Source organism: Fopius arisanus, unplaced genomic scaffold, assembly GCF_000806365.1.
Source record: "Fopius arisanus strain USDA-PBARC FA_bdor unplaced genomic scaffold, ASM80636v1 scaffold00047, whole genome shotgun sequence".
NCBI classification, from domain to species: domain Eukaryota; kingdom Metazoa; phylum Arthropoda; class Insecta; order Hymenoptera; family Braconidae; genus Fopius; species Fopius arisanus.
The window spans coordinates 493451-517597 of NW_011887786.1; the positions used below are offsets into that span (position 1 = coordinate 493451).

General features: G+C 38.8%; 1 protein-coding gene across 2 annotated transcripts in view; it reads right to left on the reverse strand.

Moving 5' to 3' along the window:
* The window catches only part of LOC105267470 (LIM and SH3 domain protein Lasp), a 48637-nt gene that overhangs the window by 6666 nt on the left and 17824 nt on the right, over positions 1-24147 (reverse strand). For both annotated transcript variants that reach the window (XM_011306351.1, XM_011306350.1), the window contains exons 2-5: positions 19944-20038; positions 5780-6051; positions 5463-5663; positions 384-526 (exon numbers count right to left, since the gene is read on the reverse strand). In XM_011306351.1, the coding sequence (XP_011304653.1) occupies positions 384-526; positions 5463-5663; positions 5780-6051; positions 19944-20038 (711 nt within the window). The remainder of the gene's footprint in view (positions 1-383; positions 527-5462; positions 5664-5779; positions 6052-19943; positions 20039-24147) is intronic.

Here is a 24147-nt window from a genome sequence, read left to right on the forward strand (position 1 = left end):
GGGGGTTAATTGTTTATATGGACATTTGGCGACATTTACAATAGCGTGCAGTGTAGTTTTCGTGGGCCCGTTTATTTCATCTATTCCGAACATAATTCGATCCAACCAGTTCTCATAATCAACTCTATTCTACAGGTAGGTACATCTTTAATTTAGTTACTCATAGAATAATAGAAAATATATAATACACTGAGAAAAAAAATTATTTTTGCCAAGAATATTTTCTTCCCAGAAGTAAATCTGACGATCACTGTGTAAATACTCCCATAAAACTTACTAATGCCAAATATATTTTCTTATGGTTAGTAAATATTCTTGGGTAAAGAAAATTTTTTTCTCGGTGTACGTAAGGAATAAATAATAATATTGAAAAGCATATTTACCAGAGTGTTTGCAGTTGGTAATAATGGTGGTTGGTGCGGAGGTACGTGATTATTATTCATTGCAGGTGTGAGCGAACCATAATACTCATTCACTGGGTCAATATCTGCTACGGAGCCAATTTTTCTTGTAGGTGGATTCGTCACTGTATATTGTAAAGATTAATATTGTGAGTAGATTTAAAAAACCGCAATAAAAATGTGGAAATTTAGAGTAACCATTAATCACATATTTTCATACAAAAACATCAAGGGTAAATGTCTAGTTCAGGTCCACCAAATCATTCTGTATGTTTTATATATGATTGGATCAGTTACCGTCACCTAATTAAGGATCCGGTCACCTTTTAATCCGGAAACAATTAGTATAGAAGATATGACATTTAATACACAGCTCTCTGTGTTATCCAGGACCATGGCGAGGACGTGGCGGTGTGTTGGCCCCAAATACACCACATGTTGGCACATTTATAGACAATGTACACACAGAAAGAGGTATTCCATCAAATAGTCCTGAGAACTTCACTAAAACTCTGAATTCACCTTTCCCGACCATCTACCATCGCTGACTGAACACAACGAGTGATTTATTCCGCGCTGCCCTTCTGTAGCAATTCAAAATATTGAATTTAATATCACTCACTCATTACGTCAACAGCAATAGCAGGGGGAAGGGGGGATTAAGGAATTTCAGGGACAACAGAGTTTGCCTCAGGATACTTAGGTGAAAATTTTACTGGTAAGACTAGTTCTCCTAGAGGAGCGAAGCATTCAGGACGAACCGTGTACTGTCTAAAAGTGGCAGGTAAGAGCTTTCGCTATAATTTCTGTTTTCAAACGAGGAATAGCCGTAGCGAGACGGTATTTAGGCAGATTGTCCTGAATGGTGAGTATATGATAATTAACCCGCGATGTAATCGGAAGTAGCCCCACTGTGTCTATGAAGACTCGGTCAAATTGTTCCAGTGGAGTGTTGATAATTATCACGCATTTTTATGAAGCTGACGAGTTTGCCTACGGAACAGTTGTTGAGACAGAGTTTTTGTCTGCGTGTGATGATTATTTTCAATGACTGCGAAGGTTTTTCATTCGTCTACAAGAGTAACCATTACATCGCCGTTGTCAGACCTGTATCACAGTAGTTTTCGAACATCGACCAGATGTACGGATTGAAGAGGTTTGCTGGTGGGATCGTTAATTTCACAATTTATCGCGAGGAACTGTACGAGATGTCAGGGGCGGCACGCACGGCGGCCATCTGTGACCATGACACCTGACTGTAATATGATTTGGGTTACCCTCCCTTCAGCTGCATTATAATAATGACATTTTAATATGTCTTCTCCACTGCATGTAGGTTATAGGCAGATCACTGCTTGGTCAAGGCTGAATCTTTCTTTCTCTCTTCTGAATACGTAGATTCTGTTGGTGGAGAAAGGCGAAACAGTTTCAATGAATTTTTATTGTTGGGCTTGGATGCGATTTCGATAAAGGGACCAGGCTTAACCATTGGTAACTCTCCTTAACTAATTGGTGAGAGAAACTACAGTCCCCTGAGCACGTATGTTAATAATCTGTTTCTGCCCAATGCATCATCGCATGAAGAGAATCGTTCCCTCACTCTAACATTATTTCTTCTGAGCATTCTCTTACAATATTATTCGTTCTCTCTCATACACGACAAATCTGAGCACTGACATTAACCTAGCTAGTTAGCTAACGAACGAGTCAGAAAGGCGATAACTCGTTCCGTGTCTTTTCAAAAATTCAGACCCTCGAACGTCAATACTCAAAAATTTATCACTGTACGACTAGCCATGGAGTTCTGATATAAATCCTATTCTGTCTGAGTCGGAAGGGCTCACCTTTTACATGTTGCTCTGCTGCATCAAGATCAGCCCTAGGATCTTTCCCTACCTCCACTATTGCCTCACCGGGCTAGCGTGTCGAGATGAACATGTTGTCATCCTCGTCGTCTGCAAATTGTGAAGGTGGCGGTGAGTCTGGCTAGTACCAGTAAACATGTTCTTTACATTATTTATTAAGCTGATCTCGGGTTCGGCATAATTCTTACGATCCCAGGCGAGGTCTCAGTCAATGTACGAGATCGTAATCGTGAAGCATAAGTCTTATGGAATGGTGCTATGGTAGCCACCGTGGGCATCATTTCTGGTCCGCATATTACACAAACACAACATTGTTCCCGTCGATTAGTTAGAAACCTCACCATTCGTAGCCTACGGCTTGACGACGGAGAACTCGCTTTTTGGCGGAGTGGTTGTTTCTCGGTCTCCCTTTCCCGCCTGTAATTGATACCTCTTTTATATCAATGGTCCTTCCCGACACGATGGCTGCTCGAGATTTCGAAGGCGAAGATATATTTCTACTGGGCATGGAGTGGCCCTGCTTCGTACAATATAGACGAACTTCAGCGTGGATTCTCGGTATATATACGGGATTCTAGGCAGTTTCATCCCTTTCATGATGAACGACGAAATCGAATTCAGAAATTCTAGTCGGGTAGTCCAATTAACCCCGTAACCATATACCGGCTGATCTTTTATAGTACATTTCGAACGTACTCTCGAATAAATAGGGTTTGAAGTGAGAGCGTGAAATTTAAACGATGAATAATTTTTCGAAATCTGAGTAGCAGAAATGGCTCGTTTGCTGGGTAAACCTTCAATTCATAGAAGGTGTATTCCTGTTCAGCACCCCATTGCCATTTTGAGTTCTTTTCAATAATTCTTGCAAAGGACTACTCCTAGGCGCGAACCATTTCTTACAGCAATGAAAATATTTGCACATAGCCATAAAATTTCATACTTTACTATTGGTCGTCCGTGTAATAAATGCGAGAGTGATACGCACCTTCCTCGGGTCTGGTCGTATACCATCTTCATTCATCCACAAGACACGGAAATCATCGACCGTCGCTGCGCTTTCTATAAGGTTATTCGGAACACTCGGGCAGTCACAGCGATGCTCTATGCGTTCCTTTGCTATCTCATAAGCTATTTAGGCAGAGTAACTTTCGCGGGGTTTTCTCTATCAGAGTCGTAATTTCTGCCCTCGAGCTTGCGTGCGAGAACCAATTAGTAGGGTCGCCGAAGAATTATTGTTCAGGGTCCGGTCATCATCGCCGAACTGCATGGAACTTTGACCACAATTTTCGTAACCCGACCACCCACGTGCTTTATGATCAATCATTGTGATAATTGTTGAAGTTAAATCTCGAGAAGAACGGAAAAGTCCTAACTAGAAGTTTTAAAGTAGTGCCGACATTTTCCATTTTTTTTAATTTCGGGCCCTCCCTTTGATTAATTTTTAATTACTCCAGTCTTCAGCCGATCCACATATTGTTGTGCTCTTTTTTTTATTTCCTGTTTGAAACCCTGTTTGCAGAACGAATTCCTATTGGAGCAATGCCCTTGAGAAACTCTTCTCACGTGCGAGTGTGGACATGGAGAGTTTACTTCTCCTTCTGACACTAATCTATTATTAGTGTCCTAAATTACCCCATCGGTTGGTGGACTCCATGACACGAAGACTTATGGGAAAAAGGAGAGGCTGAAATAATTTTCGGGAGACCTGAAGAGCCCAGATGGTCTTATAGAAGAGAATGGGAAGGAGGATTCAGCAACAGCGTCTCTCTCCAAGCTGATGCTAGTCGAATGGATGTACAAGATTTCTTCGACTAAGGATCCAACGTCTCGAGCTGCTAGAGATCATTGGCTCCGGTCACCCTGGTCCGAGGAGTGACCTGGAGAGCCGAAGTCTTCAACACGCGAGCAGCCCGATTATGATTATTATTGATTATTAGGAAAGCTTGAAGAAGAATATTCGACCTGAAGGTTACCCCGAAATGATCAAAGGTTTCATCAATTTTCTATTTTTTTTATTTTAAAATCTCGTGCATAATTGTATGAAGTTTCTAATAAAGCCAAAGTTTAGTTATATTTGCTTTGGCATTTTCTTCATCTTGATGAGGTTAAATTATGGATATCCATCGTCATATATGAGCAGTTGGTAAAATTCATAGTGATTCTGCCGAAAGTCATGAAAACAGATGATGGTGTGTCAGTGATTGAAATGTACTTCAATGGTACTTCATTTTTCTTAACTGGACCTCGCTGGTATCTTGCATTAAGTCCGTCATTTTGATCCCTCTCTTGATCTTGGAAAGACGGGAGAGGATCATGGTCTGTTTCAATGACAGCCTCAGTGGCATGATGTGTTGAATTACGTTCATTTTTTCTCGCCTTTCATTGGGGTTTGGAAGGATTAAAATGGACGATCATCTGATTCAATGATAACATTTGTGATATCATCACAAACTTTATGTTTGCGAGCTTCAGATTCTTCGACATTTTGTGCTCTGCCAAATAGAAAGGACTCTTCACGGACGGAGAATCAATCCAAAGAGGTGGAACGTTAAGTCCACGCAAAATGACAAACTAAGTAAATTTGAATTTGAGAATGTCATCGACAAAGGACACGAATGCAAACTATTCAGGAATCCAGTCGGGAAAGAACACTGATGATTACGTCATTAAGGTGTTTGGAAATGCAATTATTTCGAGAACTCGCAAACAATCTTATGTAGCTCTCAACAGTAGCTGCCAAGCAGAATATGTGGCAATGAGAAAAAACAACTTCAGAATTGCTTTGGATATACAATTCCTTAAAGTTGATTCTGATAGAACCTTCGTTACATATGGCTTTATGGTGTGATAATAGAGCAGCGAGAAATGGCGCAGAAACTGTCGGAGAAAATCGATTAAGACACATAATTGGTGTTCAAGATCATCATATAAAGCGATGCCTGACATTGAATTTGATAAAAGTAAAGTGGATTTCGCCTTTTCAATCCCTGTGTATCATCTTTACGGGTGGATATCCGGTCGACAGCCCAATTAATGTTGGGCTGCAATGTTCTCACCAGCCAGATTAATTAGACTATTATATCCGCTCAACAAATATTGTTTGCTTTCGCAATTTTTTGTCACTTTGCGCTTTGTTCTGAAGATTTTTCTTTGTTTGTTTAATTTTACCGAATAGGAAAAAGGATTTATGAATCACCTGCACCCTTATCGCTGGTATAAATAACAGTCGTTGCTGCTTGTCGGGCAGAATAGGGACCAGGTCTCGCCTCAGTTAAAGGATCATAATCAGCAATTCGTCCTGGTGATCTTTGTGTAGGACTGGCGATTCGTACTGGTGCTGGATTTGCATTCACATTCGTAGTTGTAACGATTGTTCCATCCGAGTATTCCACGTACTCTGAGAAAGCAGCAGAAAAATAAATATTAATCATTGAGAAGCAGAATATGCCTAATAAGATCCTAATTTACAATTAAAGAAATTGTCTATCCATACTGAATGCGAACATGAATTACCTATTTGTTCACCATTTTCACCCGTCGTTGTTCTCTTCTGCTCCATGATTGCTTTTTTCTGAAGTTCACCATGATATGCAACATTGGAAATGATTTTGCTGTTTTGTTTGATCCTTAATGTTTCCGGATCGTCAGCAACCTGAGTGAATTTACCCTTGGCCTTTTCAAACTCCGCGTGATACTTTACATTACTTTGAATTTTCGTGTTCTCTGCTATACGCTTTAGTTCAGGCGTCTCTGCCATAGTAGTTGCCTTTGCCTTTGGTATATGCCTATAAGTAACAAATGGAAGACATTTTTTAACTCATCATCATCATCATCATCATCATCATCATCATCATCATCATCATCATCATCATATGTACGTTTCGTGCACATAAAATTAAGTGACCAGTGCAGGGGGAAAATATTTGACGTTTTAAAGATATTTTTTGGGCTCATGACGCCGAAATGAATAAAAATATGCCCATATGTTTGTTCATCAGCTCATTTTTGTTGAATTATACGAGCTTCAGCCTCCCGAGCGTGGTCAAGAACGTCGGGCGGGATGTCGTTGTCGTTGCAAAAATTATAATTGCTATCAATCGTGCGTTCGTAGCTCACGGAACTCAAATTTAGTGAAACACTCGACGTCGAAGTATGAGTGGCTTCGTCATTGAACATATCCTGAGATTCGTCGCGTTCTTCATCGCTGTCCGGAATAATTACATACTTTTGTGAATTCATGACTGGACGTCTAAACAAATTAGTGATACACTGATGTATCACGTGAGAACGTGACCGGAACTCGACTCACTTCACGTCATGTTCAGTGTGGAAAAAGACTGTGATTCAGACTGTAAAGTGGGGGCAGTACTATTAAAATGGTTTTAACGTACTGCAAACAGCTGATCGCCGTCGAGATGGAAAAGAGCCATCTTACCTATTGAAAATAGGCTGAAAACAGTCTCAGAATGGGCATCAGTGAGGAAAAAAATAATTCTGTTTATAATAAGAAACCGACCGAGTAAATCACTTCGAAGTGTGATGTTTTGACGTTTTGAAATCTTGCTTAAATAGAATTTTTCCAAACGAAATGGGGGAGATTAAAGGGCCTTGAAGCTAAATAAACGCCCGGCCCCGTGCTGACACGTTTGGTTTAATACTTCGATTGTTTTTTAATTCTGGCTTATTGAGGGCGCCTAAAACCCGGACATGGGTATCCGTTGATAGATTGGGCATAGGGAGGCTGTAAAGGATTTCTGTTACTGAATTTCATGAGAGCCAAAATCATTTTAAGGTCAAGTGACCATTGCACTTGCCGATCTGGAGTAAAAATTCAACCCCAAGCTAGTTCGAACCTGTTGGAAATAACTGTTAATCGTACCCTCAGGCCATCCCTTCTTCATCCTACCAGCCTGGACCAGCCGTTTTCTCCCCAGCTCTAACATCCCCGATCAAGATTAAGAATAACCCTGGAGGACCAACAAATGTTTGGGTTCCAGCCACAGCCCTAAATCCTTCACCGTCAGTTTTGAAATCCTTCTCATCCACTCTTGACAACCAAAAAAGGATCCTGTGCATCTCTTGAGAAAGGTCTTCTGACAACCAAAAACGACGAGGAGAATGACTCCCCATTGTCAAGAGACTATCTTCTGACTTACATGAGAGCAATTCAGCCTCGAACCGTCTCCTAGTTCTGAGTCCTCAATAGAAGATTTTTCTGACGACTTGCAGAGTACACCACTAGAAATTCGCAATACACCATGCCGAATTTAAGTGAAAAAATTTCCACTTCACCAGAAACAGATAAACCGTGCAACACAGAGTTATCCCGGATCGGAATGATAACGACCATGGAGTTGGAAATGGACTCAATGATTGAAGGGAACTGCATAGATCGACACGAGGTCGGGGAGTAAAGAACCTTAGTCGATCGTGAAATTGGCTCAATGAAAACTCGTCAAACTGACCAGAGCAACAGAATCACATTGCTAGATACCTCCAAGCAATCCAACTCCTGCCCTGAGGTGGAAAAAAAAGCTGAAAAAATGGAGCATCTCAGTAGTAGGCCATCATTCTCTGGGGCGGGTGCTGAATCCACTGTCGACTATGTCCTGGGAAAAACTCGAGAAGCAGGAAATACCCTACAAGAAGTACAATATCGTTGTCAGGAGGTTCCAAACACAGCAGCAGAAGATCCGGTATCGGTTAAGAAGTAACTTCTTTCTTGCAGGGTTTCTACCAGGTCCTGGAAGACGATACGATAGACATGTCCGAAGAGATGCTCGTAGCCAAGGTTGATTCTTTCCACTTTAAAAGCACACTATTCAAAGCAAAAAGAAAAAGAAAATACATGAAGGTTGCATTCAGAATGATCTGACAGATCCTCAGAGGCTTGTCGAATTTAAACTCAGAGAAATCGCTAGAGAACAGATACTCAAGAGCAGCACCGTAAAACGTGGTTTTGTAAAGGTTGCGTCTTATGAAGTTTGATATACATACGACCGAGTGGATGACATAGTCAGGAGTTTAGGCAGATTCACCTCCTGCAACACGACCTCGGGAGCCATCCCAGTATTAAATGAGCAATCTCTTCTTTCAAAATAGTGATAAATTTGAGATTGACTTCCTGGAACTCACATGCTTTTAGTAGCATTGGCTGAAGTAACCCCCATATCCCTCTGGACATTCTTGGAGTCACCAAAACCCAGTTAACTAAGCAAAACTCATTCGTTCCTGGTTCCTACAAGAATTGTAAATCCACGTGGTCCGATGTAGTTAAGGTTTGCTGCAACCCAAGCAGAGGTAGTGAGGACCCAGTCCTCCTTAGCAAGAACGCCTACCAACTTGAAGTGATTGACATAACAAGATGAAGAATCTTCGCCAGAGTCTCTTACGTGCCAGTATCAATGATTGTGGGGGTGATTAATTTATATATATTTCGGAAGTCGTAAACGACATTGACTTTCCCTTTGAATTTTTGGGGGACCTTTTGAAGAAATTCAAGAAGTTTTCATGGTCGACGAGAGTACCCCACAACCAACCGAGCTAGATCAGGTGAATCGCCACCGTTTAGACGTCTCCGTCGATGATGGGCTCTGAAATTTATTGAATCAGTACCGAAAGAACATTTCAATAAACCTAGAGGAACTAGGGAAAACAACCGCAGGAGAAATAATCATCGAGCTGACGAGCGACCAAACGCGGGGGTTGTATTCCGCAGAAGTTTGCGTTTGACAGAACCCTACGGAAGTTTAGAGGAAACTATTGGTTTAAGGGAATGCGACGGTTGATCTCAAAGTATGTCAAATCTTGCCTAAACTGCCTGTATTATAAATCTCGACCGACGGGGAACAGGCTACCCAGAAAAAAAACATTGATGCCAGGAGGTTCAAAGCTGAGATCTATGCGGTAGGGGGTGTAGTCATGGTTGTTGTCAGCCCAGCGGCAACGGGTGAGAGCATAAAGCTGGTCGCAAAAGCGAAGAGACCTTCCGCGATAGCAGTAACCGAATGACAGGTATGAGGTACAGGACATGAAGAACCTCAAGAACTCACTTTACCAACGGCAGGTCGTTGCCGTAGACAGTCTCCAGAAATGGATCATGTTTGACGCCATGGAGTGATTGAAGCTGGATTTCTGATATGAGTCAGAAACCAATGGTCAAACACCTTTGGGCGCCATTGGGGTTAGGCCTCTATAATGGGGTAGTCCTCGGACTCGAACAATAGGCAGACACCTCCCGGTGCCATTGAAGCTAGATTCCGACTGGGACAATGCACTTGAACTAGGACGATGGTTAGACACTCTCGAGTGCCATTTGAGCCAACCTCATGAAAATGAATCGAGATTGGGCAAGGAAAATGGTCAGACACTCCTGAGTGCCATCTACGCTAGAAAAAAAAGGGGGGAGAGTGCTTGATCGAAATTGCTGAAGTTCCTTAGGAGCCTGAGATATTCATTTCCGCCTTTGAACTGGGTTTTATGGATGCTGTTCAGTTTGTTCCCTCTGACCCTAATCTTCAAAAATATTATTTCCACTTCACTCTATGCATTATCCGTCATCTCGGGGCTGTGGGGCACATGAAACAATATAACAGCAGCAATGAATAGGCTTTACATATAAAAATGCTGGTGGCTCTAGCAGTCGTTTTTCCTGATTATGTGACTGCTGCGTATGAAGGTTTGGTGTCTTCTCAATTTTATATCAAACATGAAAATTGGTTTGTGGCTCTCCTCAAATATTTCGAAGATACGTGGATTGATGTGGTTCGTCGCGAAACTCTCAGCGAAATTGGTGATTGGATTCGGGAAAAGGTATTATGCTGTCGTCAATCATAACCTGAGGATTAACCATAGAGGGCTCGCATAATAGTTTTCACTCTACAAGTCCAGCAGGCATCGATGGAAGTAACGGTAAATGTCTAGAAAATGGCCACCAAATAATATAAACCCGAAATTTCAACGCGAAATTAAATCACCCGTAATCAGTTGTGTTTACACAGAGGATTACGGATTAACGCGAGTTATTAGAGGGATTTAAAGACGACAGAAAGTTTGGTGATGAAAAACGCTCAGTACGAGATCGGCACCCGTAGTGAACATGAGACTCGCTGAAATCATTAGTATGGGCAATGACCCTATGGTGTTCGTTAAATTCTTGCGTGACAATAAAGTGTTGAAAAGTGAGATGAAGTGTCCTAAATGTGGTGAACTGATGACGTCGTATGATCAGAAGATGATGTTCCGGTGCACGAAGAGGAGACTTAATGAAGACCCCAACAAGAAAATGAAGAGAAGCAAATGCGACACCAAGAAAAGCTACCTTCATGGTTCCTGGTTTTCTGAAATACACATCCCCTTGGCTACAGCCGTGCGGTTTATCGGTATGTACGTCCTATTGAATCCCCCAAGACAAGAACTATTAGAGTTTGAACTTGGGATATCACGACAAACCGTGGTGGACTGGTCGAATTTCACTAGGGAAATAATGATAGACTGGTGCGAGGACCACGCTACCAAGTTGGCGGGACCCAACAAGGTCGTGGAAATCGACGAAACAAAAATCGGCCATAGGAAGTACAACCGAGGACGCATTGTAGAGGGGCAATGGGTGTTTGGGGCCTATGAGAGAGGAAATAAAACCCTCCTCATTACCACCGTCAAGGACCGGAAAGCAGAAACCCTTGTTGAGATCATCAAAGAGTGGATTCTGCCAGGAACAACAATCATCTCTGACCAGTGGCGTTCATACAGCAGCCTAGAACATGAGGGATTTCAACATCTGACTGTCAACCACTCAATCAATTTTGTGGATCCTGTGACAATGGCACACACACAAAATATTGAGAGATCATGGAGAGACCTCAAGGACCAACTCCAGAGATACGGCACCAGGGAAGAACATTACCACGGATATCTGTGTGAGTACATGTTCAAACGCAGTGTGGATTTCGACAACAGGTTGGGTGAGTGCTTGAAGACAATAGCCAAACATTACACTGAACTGTGAATAATATCGGGAAGTTAGAGATCTGATGTTGGCCGCTCCCTCCGCTGTGCAGATGGCTGCCAGTGGGGGTGTTGAGCCGTTGGACCCGGCGCGACATTTTTATATAAACAGATATAAACATTATAGTTTATATTACCTAAATTTATATTAAAATGCTGCAGAAGGGCAGCGGAGATTGTCGCGACGAGTACAACGGCCCACGTCAACACTGGTATTGTCAGGAGTACGGTGAGGGGGGGTACCAACAGCGGATCGATAGTATTTATATTGCCTTTGTGTTGTCCCTTGTCTTAATTGTATCAACATGTGTTGTCTTTGGGGCCGACAACCACCACGTCCCCGCCGTGGCCCTGGGTAACGCAAAGAGCGGTATAAAAATGCGCGTAACTTCCACAAATTTTGGTTCCGGAGACTGAGGTTTCAAGATTCGGAATCAGCGCGAAAAAAGTCATAAATTCCTCTTACTAGGTACAGACTGACTCCTCAACGTCTGTCAGCCAAGTCTCACGAAACATCAGTCAATTCACTTCTCGCTGACGACTTCAGACTTGAAGAAAAGTGGGTAACGTGCGTTGCCCTGATTGGTGATGGACAAGTGCACTTTGTCAATGCAAACCTTCTAACTGTAGGGAAATTTCAAGTCATTCCGGTCGCTGACTCCCTCCTGAACTCGAAACATAAAGTTTGCTACCATCTCACTATCGACCAGATAAAATTGTTCTGGGATGAACTCGACACGATCCATAGGGATGAGAGTTCAGGCAAGAAGATCAGGAAGCATTACCTCGAGTACATCGCTGGCTGCAGTGCCACAGAAACAAGCGAGCTGTTGGTGAAATACGCGGCAGCAATCAACAGGTACCAAGCGTATTAAAAAAAAAAAAATAACAAAAAAAGAAAACTTGAAAGAAATAGTGGTTTCAAATGCACAAGAAATTCGAAATTTATGGAAAATTTAATTCAATCAGGGCTTGAGAGGGAGGAGGGATTAGGAGTGGGGAGTTTTATACATTTTATGATAATATTAAAAAAATCATTAACAATGTTTTTAAATTGTTTGGAGTGATATAACACCGGTGGAAATGAATTATTATAGTTTTACCGAAGATTGCGGCTCAAAGTTGAGCTTCTCAGTCATTTTGTTGAAAACCAAAATTATAAATACGGAATCGAATTAATTTTTATTATCTGCTATTTTATTTGATAATAATTTTTAGGAAAATTGAAAAAATGCTAAGTAGTAAGAATATTTCAATATGTTCTTATATTTAATTTAATATTTAATTTAATATTTAAAATTTAATTTAATTTTCTTATATTTAATTTATTTTATATTTGATACATTCACAAGATTGTATATATTGAACTGAATTAATTGTTACTATCTATAGTTCCACGATCAATGACAATTATAATTCCAGATAATGGAAAATATGTGGATTATAGTATACTCTACGATACGCTATCGCTTATCTGCTATTATTTAAAAATAATTCTTCCCAGGTAGGAAAGTCTAGCGTTGACAATAGGCTCGAGCTAGGCTCAATTTAGGTACACCAAAGATCGGCTATTCAAATTTGGACCAGATTTATGCCAGTCTATAGACCAATGCACAGCAAGTATTGGAATGGGTACGGGGTTTGAGTTTTGGCCTCCGAACTTGATCCAAAACCGGGTGAAGGCTGTCTTCGTAGACATGGGGCACCAATGCTTAACCTCATCTGTCCCAATTCTGGATACCAGATGTTATTCAAGTCTGACAGACTTCTCTTGACCAAGTTTGTCATTCTAATTGGGACCAGATCTGGCTGAGGATTTTCCAACCAAACTTTGAATTCCAAAGTTCAACCAAATTTGGTATGGACTTGGTTGACATTTACTAGCCGAGATAAACAAAAAGTTAAGTCAGAAACGAAATTCAACGGACCGTGATCATTTCCTGTGATTTGATACTCAATTGAAAACTAATTTCAAACCGATTTAACATATTCTTTAACACTCATAGATGTCTCTGTACACTATATCATGATATCATCTTCTGGTCTATCTGTCAGCTGATCTTGACCGGTTTATTGATTCATAGATAGTATTTTTTTAATGCAGTCATGCCGCTCCAACACCGTAAAGTTTCTCAAGCATATAATAGAGTAAAAAAGTTTCGGTATATGAAAAAATATGCTCAACTCGATGATAAATGTGATGGGAACAGTTTCAGTGAAAAGTTGGAGTATGGGAATGAACAACAGAATGCACGTATTTGTAATTCTCGAATCAGTGAGTGTTTGGAATCCGATCAAGAACCAACTTATTGTGATGATGTACTTTTGAGTGATGACAGTATCGATGAGGAAAACGCAATTATCCTTGGAGATGTCTCCATTGAGGGGAATGAACACGAAATATCTCAGTATGGTATCGTCTTAGGTGAAGAGTCTGTTGTGAATACAATTACACCTGCACAAGCGCAGCCAAAATCAATGAAAGATAAAATTTTGCAGTGGACAATCAATCACATTGGTCACATCAGATTGACAGCTGTAGATGACCTCCTTGAACTCCTACGTACAGAAGGATATAAATCTCTCCCCAAAACTGCGTGCACTTTACTTGGCTTCCAGCATCTTGTTAATTCGAAACCAATGGTCAGTGGTAAAAATAAAATGGGACAATACGTGTACCTCGGGATAAAAAATGGTTTTTCTAGACGTCTCAAACCAGAAGTTTACACGGAAGATACTGTGCGTATTCTCATTCATATTGATGGAGTTAGTGTATATAATAATTCCAGGGGACAATTGTGGCCGATTTCAGCAAAGCTGCACCACAAGGACTATCAGTGCTCTCCTTTTATTGTTGCATTATTTTACGGCAACTCGAAGCCCCTTTACGCAACAGATTTCTTACAAGACTTGGTAAAAGAAGTGAAAGAGTTACTTTTGGAGGGTTTAACAATTGAAGGGAAGGTTTATTCATTTGAACTGGTGGCGATTATTGCAGATGGACCTGCTAGAGTCTTCATCAACTGCATCAAGGGTCCAACCGGTTTCCATGGATGCGAACGATGCACTGTCAAAGGAGAGACTATAAACTCTAGGCGAGTTTATCCAAAATTATCTGGCAATCAAAGAACGAAAGAATCTTTCACCAATCAAACTCAACCACAACATCATTTGGAAGACAAGATGACTAAAGAGAAGCTTAGAACTCCTCTTCTGGATATACCCAATTTCGATCCTATCATGAATTTACCTCTGGAGATCATGCATCTGCTGTTCCTCAATCTGACAAAAGGTTTACTGGAAAAGTGGACGCAGAGAAAGAAAAACCACTACAAACTGACGTCTGCAGAACTCGAACAGTTGACCGAATTGATGGATTCCTTAACTCCTTTCATTCCTGATGAATTTCAACGGCATGAGTTCAAAATCAATGATCTGGCACATTGGAAAGCGACACAATTCTCTTTCTTCCTACTTTATGCTGGAGGTATAATTCTGAAGTTTGTGCTAGATGATGATAAGTATAAACATTTTTTACAACTGTATGTAGCAACACGCATTCTGTGTAATCAGGAGTGGGCGGTCAAGTATGTTGACTTCGCCGATAAACTATTGAGGTCCTTTTTCTCCCTGATGCCCAGTTTTTACTCTCGAAAATCTCAAGTTATGCACGCTCATAGCTTGATTCACCTCGCTGACGACGTTCGATTTCATCATATTTCACTCCACGAATTGTCTGCTTTCTGGGGTGAAAATTTGATTGGAAAATTGAAGCATTTCATTACTAGTAGGGCAAGGCCATTGTCTCAAATTGTTAACCGAATTAGTGCTATGGAATTGTCGGAAAATATACGAATAAAGAAATGCTCAGTGATTGAGAATGTAATTTTGGAAAAAAGTGATGATGTTTTGGATTTGGACGGAACTTTGTTCAAAAAAGTCCAGTCTCTGAAATACAATAACATGATCCTGAAAACCAATGCTTCTAACAATGTCGTAGAATTAAAACGTGGAGGAATATTTAAAATTCAAAATTTATTCATAAAGCATCAAGTACAATCAGAGGTCTATAAAGTTGAAGACTTGTTCATCGAGGGATATACTGTTCAGAACACTAAAAATGTGTTCCAAGCACCATGTCTTTCTAAAGAAATTGGAGTGCATAAAATCAAAAGGATATCTCGAAATTTGGAGCGACTGTCACTAACAGAAGTGGAAAAAAAGTGTTTGTACTTAACAATAAATGATAACAATTATTCTATTTCGATGTTACATAATTGACTCGTGTGGTTTGACAGGAAAAATTGAAATAAGTGATGATTAGAATTTTCGGAAATTCGCGGGCAGTGATCAAGGAAGTATTGGAGATTTAGTAGACACGTGACGAGAGCTACGGTGATGGAAGTGGGGGTATAGTATAATCAAGAAAAAACGCGAAAAGGATTGATAGAGCCTTAGAAAATTATTTTTATTAATTACAATTCTCGAATGGAATATTTATGTATTCTAATAGTTTTGTCAGTGTGATTTCTGAGGTTATAAGTGAAAAATATATATCCACGGATGAATTGTTTCAATGGGTTTGCGAAAGACGTGCGTGTTCTTGCATCATCTTAATATGTAAAGATGGCGGAAATTTTATGCCATTAAAAACTAATATTGAGGGTGGCGTGTTCGGTGAAAAAAAAATTTTGCTTAATCGAAATAAACGAAGTAAGTGTCAATTACAGTTGAAAAGTCAGTGATTTTAATATTAAAAACGAATATTTGATTTCTACAGGGAAGCCTACAATTCCCAGAAAACGCCGAAACTAAATATCGATCGATCATGGATATCGAAACTGAATATCAGTTTGTGGTGGTGGAGTTTGTTTCTGAACTTGTGGATGGAAAAAAACAAATTGAACTTGTTCCCTGTTCTTGGTTAACCGATGACGACCCTCAGAAGTGTGTCTATCCACCAAAAGTAGACTACTGTAGAGTTGACGATATGGTGAGAAATCAAAAAACTCCCAAAAGCACGTGGAAAAAATTTGAGGTTAAAATATTGAAATACGCAAGTAAGTTACAAATGTTTTCCATTTTGTTATGTATTGATAAAGAGTTAAAATTATTGTCTTTCGCACTTAAAATTAGATATCTTATTGAGTTAATGTTTTTTTATAGAAACTTTTGAAAGGGGAAAAAAGAGGTTAAAAACAGCTTTTCAGCGAGTAATCACCATGGATTCAACTGATTCTGAGGTCGAAGTTGACGGCACATCAGCTTTGTCACGATCTGATATTCGAGCTATTCTCGCGAAATCGCAATCGCTATCACAGATGCCAACAATTCCTGAGAATAATCGAAGTATTCCGCCACAGTCGGTAGAAATAGCTCCAGTATCAAGCCCAAATCATTCCGAACCAAGCGCACTCACCACCTTGAATAAGAATGCCAGTGCAGTTTTTCCAAAAGTAAGTCGGAATGAGAACAAACAAACACTGGAAGTTCGTTTGATGGGCCTCATGGAACGAGCTAATACTGCAGACGTTAAACTCATTGTGGAATACTTGACTGTAAAATGTGATTTGATGACACTCGCTTGGGCAGAAAAATTGGATGGACTGCGTAGAGGATGGCAATATGACCTAAAAAAGCTCACAGAAGAATTGAAGGAATCAGTCTTTACCGCGTCTAATGTGAGAGGTAATTTTAGGCCTGAGAATCCAAAAAGCAAATTTTCTTGCACGTTTCCAATAGATGGACTCGATGAGTTTTTGAAATTTGACGCAAGCTTAAATCCACAAGATGACAGCAATGTAGACAACCCAGAAGGTGCCATCCAACGACAAATAAATTTGGTAAGATTTGTCATGATAAATTTTTCATTTAAGTTATTATATCTCTCGTCTTTAATTAATTATTATTTCTTTAATCCTTTCACCAATGTCAGAAAGATATCATGGAAATGGAAGCGGGAAAAGTGGAAAAGTGGGAGGCAACAATATCCATCATTCTTGGTGCATTAATCAAGAAAAATGTCCAGATTCATTACAGTGGGGTTGGCAGAAAGACTGTCCATGGCTTTAAGAAGGATTTCAGTGCGACGTTTACGTATAAATGTTTGACAGGTAAGTGTCTTCATAAAGAAATTGAATTCAATTGTCGTCATTATGCATATTCTAAATAAGAACTTTATTTCGCAGACTACTTGAAAGTGAAATATAATTTGAATAGTGAGAAACCACAAAAATTGAATATTGCTTCTAAAGTCGGAAAATTCCTATGGGGTGCTGCTGATCGTGAAGGTGGGGCTTCTAAAAGGAAAAAACAGGCCTTGCTTCGTACCATGATGCCGAATGAAGATTGAAATTCACATCACTTGAGAAGTATTAGACTAATATTAGTTCTAAATCAGGGAAGACTTTTTCATGGCATTAGATTAATTTTTTTAAAGTCTATTGATAAGTTCAGATATTATATGGAGAAAAAACCCTGTGTTTGCAAAAAAAAAATAAGGACAGTGGGATTTATTTTGTTTTTTTTCGAAGATAATTAAAATATCAGTTGTTGAATATTTTTTAATGCTCGATTCCGAGTCAAGAAGAGGCAAAAGGGCTGAAGTTCACGAATGTTCGCCATACTTATAGGAACAAAAGTGGATCACTATGATTTTGTTCAAGACTTAGTTAATTTGAGACTAAAGATAATTCATTGGAATTTATTTATTTTTTATCAGGAGATAATTAAGCCATGTGTTACAGGAAGTTTTTACGCCTTGGGTTCATGCGATGCACAAAAAATATAATTGCAAAAAGATGAAATTTCGATTGCTTTATTCAAATTAAATGATGGTTATTTAAAGAATGAGTATTTTCCATCCAAAAATTTTCTTACAAAAAAAGTCACGCTGCTTGTGGAAGTGTGGTATGTCAGACAAAAAAAAACATACTTTTCCTATGACGCGTCTTTTTTATTTTTATAAACAAGAATTAATAATCAATAATGTTGGTTAATTAATAGAAAATAATAGCGTATTTCCAAGAAAAAAATATTCTTGCTATGAACATTTATAATTTCATATTTTTCTTTATTAGAAGATGAGCAGTTATTCTGAGGGTGAATCTGAATGAAATAAATATTTTTATTTAAAGATTTAGAATATTGAAAGAGTTAATTTGAAGAAATAGTCACAGTTGGATTATTATTCTTCATTTTTCAAAGTTACATTTGCTGTTGTAATGAAATTTGTTTCAGTTGTCTTTCTTCTAATATAAATAGGTAATAATTTGTTGAAAAATCTTACCTTTAAATTTGGAGTGAGCAGAATGTTTTGATTCATATAAAAACTACGTGAGTTTGAATTACCTCAAGGATAATTTATTAATGTTTTCCGTTTTCTCCAAACTGTTAATTGGATTCTCATTGCATTACACATTATAAATAAGTTTCTCTACGCCAAAGTTATTTAGTAATAATGATATGGTATAAATTTTGAATGTTTTTTTGTGTACGAATAAAATTACTTGAATAAATTGATTCATTCCATAAAACTTTCTGAATATCCATATTATCCATGAACGTCAAAGTAGAATAGCTTCGATCCTTATTAGGACCACATTTGATTCTAGTTAGGACCATTCACGGCTGCTAAGTTTGAGCCAGATCAAAATACCTTATTCGGACCATTGTCAACAACCGAGCTTGGACCGTAGCTAAGTTCCCAAATCAGGGCCTAAGGCGGAACCCAAGCTTGGCCCGCACGTTATCATCCCAAAGAGTAACCAACCTTGGAACTAATTTGGTTACCATTTTCGGGCCAGAACTGGCCGAACAAGAGCCATGCTTGGACCAAATTTGGACCTTTTGTTTTTTCCTACCTGGGTTGCAAAAGGTATCAGCGGAAAGCGTTAGGAAAAATTGTAAAAATGCCATTCTAATTAGTAAAAATATGTATATGTATACTACTTATATAATGTAATGTATATACACATTTTTATATAAACAGATATAAACATTATAGTTTATATTACCTAAATTTATATTAAAATGCTGCAGAAGGGCAGCGGAGATTATCGCGACGAGTACAACGGCCCACGTCAACACTGGTATTGTCAGGAGTACGGTGAAGGGGGGTACCAACAGCGGATCGATAGTATTTATATAAAAAAATAAAATCGGGACGGTGGCCCTTTTCTAGACATTTACCACCATAATTTATTGTACCTGTGATAAAATGTGCCGATAATAAAATTGTTGCTGTAATTGAATTATGCTGTAAGGAATAGTGCTATAATGATGAAGGTACAATCGGGATTTCTAGGTTAATGGGCACGGTTGAAAGGCTGGGTGCAATAAAATTTTCTCTTTGAATGTCTACCGGGGCAGTATCGAGAACGAATCTCTCACTCAAAGAAGGTGTAGAAAGATTTGAAGACAATGTCAAAATGATTTTTAATCTGCTGACAGCTAACTGAACGCCTATCTGATTTCAAATTCTGCTTACTGAAAATCTGACATTTCAACTAGATATGAAATTTTAACTATATGTTGTCTTCCCTCTTACCCAATATCCTTTTCTTTCTTCAAATGCATTATCCCTACTTTTTACATCAATATTAAAAAAACATTATCTCAATTCACAAATGATGTTCTATTATTCATTTTATTAGATAAAATGTGTACTCACGCCTCGCAATACGGCTGTTTATTGAATCCCTTATAAGTACGCATATTCAAAGTCATCCCACAGCCCTGACACTTGAAGCATTGTTTATGCCATATCTGAAAAAGAAATAGTAAGAATTAATAAAGCGTGTTGTGAGCCCAAAATTTACTTATAGAGAACAGTTTGTAATATTAATAGTTAGACATGTACAATTTGGTCAAGTTCATCATATTATAAACCCTCAACCATATTTTGTCCGACACAACTTTACTTTACTTTGTAGTTACACAATCAAATCCAAAATGGAATTTTCATGATTTCTTAATTCTTTATTCTCAAATTAATTCATTAATCATCCACGAAGGTTTAAAAATCAATTAATTATGGAATAAATCATTTTCTAGAAAATCAAGACACGAAAATAATTTAATATTCTTTCAACTTATTCTCATTAAAATTATCATTTAATACATCAATCAGTGCGTTATGGTAAGAATGTTATCGGTGGATATACTAGTTGAGGAGCGAAGGTTCCTCTACCAGCAGAAGAAAGCTAAGGGGCTAAATTCGAAACGATTCGTGATAAAAGAGAAGTAGCACCGCTTCGAACGATGGCAGCTGAAATGGGACTGGCCCCCCAAAAGAAGTTGGACGAATCATCTGAACTCGATTGCGGATGTGTGCCTGCTTTGGAACTATAGAGAAGTCAATTATTATTTGATGCTGACACTATCGTGGCATGGGTACTTCTGGATCTATCTTCCTAAATTCGAACGGAATTCCCAGTTTGCAGAAGAACAATCGAAAACCTGGAGTATGTGTTCTTCACATGTCCTTGCTTCAGTAAGAACCTAAGTAGATGGCAGACTGTTTGTGGGGAGATTATAGACAACAAATCAGACCCGAAGCCTGGTGGAAGTAATACTATATCGGAGACGGCCAGGGAGAGGACGAGCGACTGGAGGGCAGATGTCGTGAATAAGCTGTGAATTGAGAAACGCACGTCTAAGATCGCAACGTAGATAAGGAATCTTTTTGGAACGTTCCAAACAGGTAGAATACTTCAGTGGGTTAAGGACAGAAAACTACATCAGAGAACATGGAAGAACCAATCGCTACGACCTCCCATTCAAATTTGAATAGGAGAGTAAATATTTATATTTTAAGCCAAATACACTATTATTGCTGCTAGTTCCGCCAGGTTGGTTCCCCAGGGATCTGTGCAGCGTAACTTAACTTTCTAACTCAATAACTACGCAATAAACACAAACGAGCATGACAGTCCATTCGGGTGTTGGTCGTAACTATCCCTACTAATTTACCAGCCCTAAAACGTACCCTAAAATGACCCACAGATCCCCTGCTTAGGAGTGCTGGAACTCGTAGCCAGGCTGTACATCCCGTGGAGATATTGCAAAAGGAAAGGCCCACTAACCACACGCCGAATGATAATTTTTATTATTCCTTTTCCTGGTGCGATTAACAGCCCGATGCGATTTCCCCATAGCTAATCTTTCCTATAAATATTTATTAACTCTTAATTCCCACTAAAATCCCTTGATCACCTGCTAATTTTCGAATTAGTAAGAAAAATCTTTAGAATTATCCGCTTTTGGCGAACCCTCCGGTCGGTCCGGAACAATCGTCGAAATTTTTGAGCCTGAAATTCACTGGTCATTTTATTTTTATTTTTCTAGTCTGTGCAATTAGTAGAATCACGAGTTGGCCATACCCCTCTCGCTCAGAAAAACCTGATGCACAACACAAATTATAAAATAGTCACCCGAAGAGAGTCAAAATGAATCAATAATAATGAAATATAAAATTAGAATCAGTCGATAAAATAGGTAACAGTTACTGTGTCAAAGTTAAAATAGAAAAGCAAACTGCTCTACCGCGAGAAATGAGCATGTTGAACAACCACTAATACGTTAGAATACAGATAAAGAGAGTTGAGCGGTTGAAGGAAGGAAAGCTTTAAGACAACGTAAACAGACGCCGACAATAACTGAGAGGATGAACGAATGTTTCTCTCAATATGAAAAAATAATTATTTTGCAATTAATTTCAAATCTCCGGGAAGCTCGCTACGCTAAATTTGCCACAATGGAACGGGCGTACGATAAGACAAACGTGTGCGCTTTATTCGCTTAAATTTTAAAACGATTTAGGCCAGTTACGTTCAGCCAATCCTTGACAATTTTACCACAAAATATAAAACCCGAGAGTCAAGAGACCCACTCTCAATGCTGTGAAATTAGACATCATATACGATATAAAATTCACGGGAAATCATTGACTTCACCAGCCACAATAAATGACAAGTTGGAACCTCGAGGGAACAATACATTACTAACCTCGAAATTCCGATCTCATAATACAAAAGAAAAGCGATATTTCACGCGACACTAAAACGATGAGCCGGAGTTTATGTTAAAATACAGCGACGGATTTCACTCGAAAATATACTAAAATATCGATATAAATCAGCCAGTATATGAAAAGATGAAAGAATTTTTAATGGGTGTCCGGTTTATCTCACGTGCCTATCTTACCCCAGTATTTTCTATTTCGATGTTACATATATGATTCGTGTGGTTTGGCAAGAAAGTTTGAATTAAGTTATGATTAGAATTTTCGGAAATTCGCGGGTAGTGATCAAGGAAGTATTGGAGATTGGGTAGACACGTGACGAGAGCTAAAGTGATGGCAGTGGACAGTGGGGGTATAGTAATCGAGAAAAAAACACGAAAAAGATTGATAGAACCTTAGACAATCATTTTGATTAATTACAATCCTCTAATGGAATATTTATTTATTCGAATAGTTTTGTCAATGTGATTTTTGGGTTTGTAAGTTAAAAATGTATATCCACGGATAAATGGTTTCATTGGGTTTGAGAAAGACGCGCGCGTTCTTGCATCATCCTAGTATGTAAAAATGGCCAAACCTTATGCCGGTTGGTCACGTGTAGAATGGAATTGAATCGATGTGATTGATATATTAATGTAATTGTTTCTACTGTTGGTACATAAAGTACATACAAGTGACCATAGAATAAAAACTAAAGAATGTTCAGTGTGAAATGTTGAATATAACAAGATTTCTCAGAAAAAATCTCACGTTCTCTAACGGATTGAAAACTATTGCTAAATAGTTGAAAGAGTGGCGTGTTCGGTGAAATAAAATAAGTTTGCTTAATCGAGATAAACGAAGTAAGAGTCAGTTACGATTAAACAGTCAATGATTTTAATATTAAAAACGAATATTTAATTTCCATCGGGAAGCCAACAATTTCTAGAAATCGTCGAAACTAAATATCGATCTATGATAGATACCGAAACTAAGTATCAGTTCGTAGTGGTGAAGTTCGTTTCTGAACTTGTGAATAAAAAAAAAACCAATTGAACTTGTTCCCTGTTCTTGGTTAACTAATGACGACTCTCAGAAGTGTATCTATCCACCAAGACTGGATTACTGTAGTGTTGACGATATGGTGAAAAATCAGGGGCCCCTCAAAAGCACGTGGAAAAAATTTGCGGTTAAAATATTAAAGTATGCGTCTAAGTTACAAATGTTTTCTACTTTTTTAGGTATTGATAAGGAGTTGAAATGATTGTCTTTCATACTAAAAAATAGATCTGTTATTGACTTGATGCTTTCTTAATAGAAACTTTTGAAAAAAGGAAAAAGAGGTTAAAAATAGTACGAATAATCACCATGGATTCAATTGATTCTGAAGTCGAAGTTGCCGGCACATCAGATTTGTCAAGATCTCATGTTCGAGCCATTCTCGCGAAATCGCAATCGTTATCACAGATGCCAACAATTCCCGAGAATAATAGAAGTATTCCGCTAGGAAGGAAACTGCTTTCGATGAGACACCAACTGTGAACGTAAATATAACGCGAGAGCTAAAGGATTTTAACTACGTTGTGCATTTGTCCTCAAAAGACGTTTCTCTTCTTACAAGCACATCGTCAAATGAAAACGATTCGAATCATAGGGATTATCCTGAAAATGAAAATTTTTACGTAATTCCCGTTGGTGATGGAATGAAAGAAAAAATACCAGCCTGGGCTACGCAGAACTTATCTACACTATCTCTTAGCGTAATAAGTGATCTTTCAGTTACACTTAGGAGTGAAGGATAGACAGCGTTACCAAGGATAGCACAAACGTTACTGAAAACTGTTCATCGTCAAAACTTGGTGGTTATGATGAG